The sequence below is a fragment of the Hevea brasiliensis genome, chromosome 9 (assembly GCF_030052815.1).
Source record: "Hevea brasiliensis isolate MT/VB/25A 57/8 chromosome 9, ASM3005281v1, whole genome shotgun sequence".
Lineage (NCBI taxonomy): Eukaryota > Viridiplantae > Streptophyta > Magnoliopsida > Malpighiales > Euphorbiaceae > Hevea > Hevea brasiliensis.
The window spans coordinates 25557768-25563533 of record NC_079501.1 but is presented as its reverse complement, the minus strand read 5'-3'; the positions used below and the strand labels follow the sequence as shown (position 1 = coordinate 25563533).

The window sequence follows — 5766 nt, the reverse complement described above, 5'->3', positions numbered from 1 at the left end:
CAGAGGAAAGATTCAGACTTTGCTCGGCACGTAAGAGGCTAAGAGCTGTTGTGATACGTAACAGTCTGTCTCCCTGTTGCTGTCAAGAGGGTCGAACTCGAACCATGTGAGAATGGTTCACCGGAGAGGTACAGCAAGTCTGTCATGCGAAGGATGGAATGAGCTGCTCGCAAAGAATTTTTTTTTATAATGTTTTTCTAATAATTGCAACATCCAAGAATCTGAACGTAATTCACCTTTGAAATTATGAGATAAATTAACAAATAAGTATAGGAATACATACAAGAATCCTAAAGCAAAATTTGAATTAGAAAATGGCGTTGCCTCAAATACAGGGAAGTATTTTGAGTGTGAATCAGCAAAATATCTGAAGAAGGCTCTGGTTGATATCATGGCTAAAATTACTATGGAGTAAAGCATATTAATTAGAGAATATTAAAAAGTGATTTAAAATTAAATTTAATAAATTTTAATTATTAAAATATTAAATAATAAAATATTTTTTAATAATATTTAAAAAAATTATTATTAAAATTTTAATATCAATCAGGCACTAACCCATTTTGATTACACCTCACTAGGAGTCTACAAAGTAATTAATTAATGAGTAGGGCTTAGCTGTGAGAGCTGGTCCAAAAGCAATACACAGTTGTTGGTGAAATGAAACTAATACATATGCTTATAGGGAAAGGGACCCTAAGGATTGGAAAATCAAAACCAAAAGTCTAAACCCCATTTTATGGAGCAGACAGAAGCAAGCAACTAACAAGCAAAGAATCTTGTAAAATTTCATGATCTGGGCTTTCTAAGTCACGTGACTATCATTCTTTATAGGTTAGGTTCTCTAGCTCTCAAATTAACCTCAGATGCTTTCCATTATTTTGATAAGAAAAAGGGGTGGGAATTACTAATGCATTATGAGTTCTGATTAAGATGATAATGATGAGTATTAGTGGGTCATATTCAAGGATTAGGGAAGCTTGATTATCAATAATTTTGTTGTTTTTGGTAGATAAAGACCCAAAACAACTAATTAGTAGATGCATCATTGTCAATAAGTTGTTACTTGATAATCTCTGCTTCTGTTTATTGCTTATTTTTAACTTCTATAGTCTAAACATTCACTTAATACAGTGATTGGAGGGTTAAAACTATTTTTTAAAGGGAAAAAAATATCATTTTAAAATTTATTGAAAAATTCTTTTATTATTTTAATATTTTTATAACTAAGAATGTATTTGATAGAAAGTTAAAAAAATCAAAGGTTAAATATTATAATTGTAATATTTAGACAATTATTAACATAATATCTCAATATTAACATTTATAAGGTAAAAAGTTGAACATAATTTTTTTAAGTTTTCATAAAAATAACCTCTATTAATCTCATACTAAATACCCCTTAATCTCATAAAATTTATTTTTAAAACACGTTTTAATACTTTTTAACTAAATTATTTTAAAAAATATTTTTCTAAACAGTAATATTAAATAAATAAAAAAGTGAGTTTTCATAATTGGAATTTATTATTATTATTATTTTTTTTTCCTTTTTCATGATAATAATAAAGTATCAACATAATTTTATTAATTTTTCTTGTTTTTAAAAGTACAAAGAATTAGAGATATTTTAAACTCGAGCATCCCATTTATTATTTCAGATTTATAAGATAAAGACATTGTACCTTCATTGAATTTAAAAATAAAATAAAATGAAAATTAAAAAAAAAAACCGAGCATGGTTCCAGGGGTGGCCCAAGTTTGTCAAAAGATTTGAGTTACCTGACAACCGTGGCCCTTGGAAAGCCCAACTCATAATGTAAACAAGCCCAAATTGAGGCCCAAAGGCTAATCCAAGTCAAGGTAACTTTTATATTATTTTTAATTTTTTATATACAACCGTTCCTTATCCTAAGAAAAAAAAAATTTTGTGAGAAGCTGCTCCTCACGTATTTTGATAAATTTTTATGATTATCCATAAATTTATCTAGTTGTAATATTATAGCATTTTAATTTAAAAATATAACATAAAACTCTATCAACTTTCAAATTTTACACAGTAAAATCCTTATAACCTTCAGTTATCGATTTTTCAATTAGACGTTGACCTAGATAGTTTCAGTATGGAGTTAAGTCAATATTTCTTTTTTTCTCTCTTAAGTCATGTGTAAATTGAATCCTTCTTCTCTCTGTAGATTTGAAATGTAAAGAGAATAATTTTATATTTTACATAAGAGAGGAGAAAGAAATGTTAACTAAGTATCATGCGGGAGCTGTTCACGTCAGTCTCTAACTGAAAAATTAGTAATTGAAAGTAAGAGAAATTTTACTATATAAAATTTGAAAGTTTAGGAGATTTTATACTACATTTTAAAGTTGAAGGACTGTAGTATTACAATTATATAAATTAAGGGATAGTTATTAAAATTTATTAGACAAAAAATTATAATATACTTGTGCATAAATGTAAAAATAGTGTTCCCTCTATATAGTGTTCTCTCTCTATCCTATAAAAAATAATGAAAAAGTACATTAATTTTTCTGGGGTCAGTTTTGTGATTCATGTTAAATAATATCAAGAACAAAACCAGCAAATTCGTCTACTAAACTCCATAATTCAAAGTAATTTTCCAGTGTCCAGTCCACCCACTTGTTTTCTACCTTCTAGCTAGAGGCCTATCGACGAAACAAAGTACAAATCTATCAGAATAATGACATTGTTAACTTAACAGAGGCTTCTTTGTATCGAACTCACTTTCCCCATCAATGTATCCCTCTTTTCCCTTCGCCCAAAGCACGAAGTATAGACCAGTAAACATGAGCAGCATTCCAGCAAGGCTGCAATCAATGTAACATTTTGCATATGAGCTTTAAGCATTTAGATGCTGAAACCAAGTTAATGTAAAAGGAGTGTTTCAATATACGTGCTACACAGGGTTTCCCTTACATTGCAATTAAGGAGGCTATTGCCAAAATCGATTATAGGGTAATATACGTACCTTCCGACTCCAATGCTTTCGCCTAAGGTAATGACAGAGAGAACAACTGAGATGACTGTTCCAATGGGGCTAAACATGGACACTAGAACTGGTCCCCTCTTCTTCATTGCCCATCCATTGAAGCTCACACATGCTCCACCCACACCCCCCGCCTGTGCATAATCACATAATTTAGATTTATGTATTATGAAAGTGAATGAGAGGACTGTAAGGTTATGAGTTCAAACTCCAAACAGGAGCCCATTGATTAAAATATAATTACCAGTAAGGAATAGCCAACTAGGTCTCCAAGTTTCATGAAAGGCCAAGTAATTCCAAAAATTGGATCTTGAAACCATTGCACAATTGCAGTTATAACCACACCAATCAAGGATGTTATGGCACACAGGGACATTGGAGCAGGAAAATCACCCAAAGTAGAAGCCTGCAACAGCGTAAACCATTCAATTAACATGCAAATAATCAATAACAAAGAGAATAAATGTATTCCCTTTCATTAATGATCCAACAGAAAATTTGACCTGCAATACGACATTGCTCGATAGTACAAAAACAGCAGCCATGAGATATAAGCAACCAATCATCTTTTGCTTATCTAAAATCACATCCACAGGGGGAACTTGCAGCAAGTCGGCATCTTTTGTTGATTTAGAGCTGTGCATTAGACTCATTAAGAGGGCTCCTGCGACACACAGCAATGTACCTACAATCTTCACTTTGCTGTATAGGCAGCTTAGCTTAACTTTCTCTAGCCTGAATCAGCATTGAATATAATCATTAAAGACTAAATCCATGAAATTAAATTGGTGGTTAAATCGAAAATGAATCATAAGCCAGAAATAATTCAGATTTTAACTAGTTATACCTTGCTGTCCAAGCAATCAGGAAAATAAGTCCTGGAGCAAGGTTTGGCATGGCTGTGGCCAGTGATGGGGAGGTTAGCTTAATCCCCTTTAGGAACAACGATTGAAATAAAGTTACCCTGAAAATGAAAATTTTCAACGGCATGTTACTTGATAACATATACATCCAAGGAGTTTTCAAAGGCTTCATATATTAGATAAGGGCAAAATTTTCCTGTAGGAGTCGTAGAATTCCAGCAAAAATCTCTCTAATTATAAATGATATGAGTTTTGACACAAGCAATTAAGGCAGAGAAATCCTGAAATAAATACAAAAAAATTAAACAAATTTCCCCATAATTTTTTTTTTTAAAGATAAAAACAGAACAGATTATATGAATGTATAAGAGGAAAATAATGAGGTAATTAATGAGAAGTAGAGAATATAGCAATCATAAAAATATTAATTCTATATGTTTTCAACAATCAAATGTCCTGTTTCAGAACCATTCCCCGAATTTGAAACTAAGTTTGAAACTAAGGACAAGAATTCACTCAAATTCAAAAGAAAGAGAGGAAGAGGAAAATCAAAGGCTCAAAGCGTTCTTCTCAAAAGCACCAAGCCACGAACTACAGAACACATCCATTGAATCCCTCATTACACATAAGAAAGTTTGCTTACCCTGCAAAAGAGATCAAAACGAGCTGGATCATCAACTTGATACTGAGTTCTTTGGGCCATTTCCTCCTGCAAAATGAACATGCATCAATTATCATCAACTTCCCATATAATTGAGAGAGAGAGAGAGAGAGAGAGAGAGAGAGAGACCTTTCAAAATGAACAGCAAGAGGAGAGGTGATGAGGAAGGTGGCAAAAGTAGAAAAGATAACAATGGTAGAAGGGGTAAAGCCCAGAGACATTAGATAGCTCAAGAAAACAGAGTTTCCTGCATACACAAATTGCACCCCTATCAAACCTCCTACAATGGCTAAATCTTCAATCATCTCCTTCTTAATATACCCAACCATTTTCTCCTCCAACAAAACAATCAAAACCCAAAATGGAGATCAGATAAGATCAAGTTTTAAGCCTTTTCTTTTTCTCCCCCTCTGCTCATCTGCAATAATCTTTTTTCTTACAAAACCAATAGAAAAGAAGCATTAGTGATGAACCCACATCCCCCAACACTGCAAAACGCAAAAGTGAAAAGAGAAGAAACATCCAGGGACTGCTGTCTATCTGTTGTTTTTTGGGTTAATTTTCTTTTTTCTTGTTTCAGAGCTACCCTTCGTGAGGCTTCCTTTCTCTACCGGTCTTTCTTTCCTGGTTCTTCGCTAGAGAGAGAACATTTGTTGCCTTTTTTTAAGATAAATTATTGCGTTAGAAAGACAAGAATACCTACCTACCCTTTTAACACCTCTCTCACTAGATTTTCTCGACAATTTGTCTATAATATATACTTCTCTAGATTGTTTTTCGCATTTTCTTTTCTCTTTCTTTTTAAATTTTAGCTTTGATTCTCTTTTTAGACATTGTTAAGAGTATTTTCATCTTGTCACTATGAACATGATACGTTTATTAAATACATGTTCTATACAATTTTTCTTATATAAATTTAAAATAAAATAAATTTATTAAATATATAAATTTTTATATTTTAAATTTATAATAAATTTAAATTTAAATTTATTAAATATTTTTATTTATATTTTAAATTTATGATGAATAAAATTTAAATAAAAATCTCTCAAATTTTAAATAAAAATTTTCCTTAATTCTAACTAGGCTGCCAAATGGACAGGAGAATCTTAGTTTCGTAGGAGCAGTGACACGTAGGGTAAACTCAGTTCTGTTTGGATACGATTGACATTACCTTTTGGAAATATTATTACGAAAATATTTTTTAAAAGGCAAAATTTTATGA

The 5766-nt window shown here is 31.4% G+C and overlaps 1 protein-coding gene across 1 annotated transcript; it reads right to left on the bottom strand.

Moving 5' to 3' along the window:
* Nucleotides 1-2584: 2584 nt before the first annotated feature.
* On the bottom strand, nt 2585-5195 carry LOC110666042 (WAT1-related protein At5g47470). The gene is made up of 7 exons (XM_058153542.1): nt 4671-5195; nt 4524-4589; nt 3865-3981; nt 3521-3752; nt 3262-3423; nt 3000-3151; nt 2585-2838 (listed from the first exon to the last, which is right to left on the bottom strand). Exons 1-7 carry the CDS (start codon nt 4868-4870, stop codon nt 2721-2723), a joined length of 1047 nt encoding a protein of 348 aa, XP_058009525.1. The 5' UTR covers nt 4871-5195; the 3' UTR covers nt 2585-2720.
* Nucleotides 5196-5766: the final 571 nt, after the last annotated feature.

Coding starts and splice junctions, on each gene's coding strand:
- LOC110666042 (XM_058153542.1), bottom strand. CDS start 4,870: ATGGTTGGGTATATTAAGAAGGAGATGATTGAAGATTTAGCCATTGTA. Junction 4,590..4,670: donor CTTGCTGTTCATTTTGAAAG/GTCTCTCTCTCT, acceptor TTCATTTTGCAG/GAGGAAATGGCCCAAAGAAC. Junction 3,424..3,520: donor CGAGCAATGTCGTATTGCAG/GTCAAATTTTCT, acceptor ACGCTGTTGCAG/GCTTCTACTTTGGGTGATTT.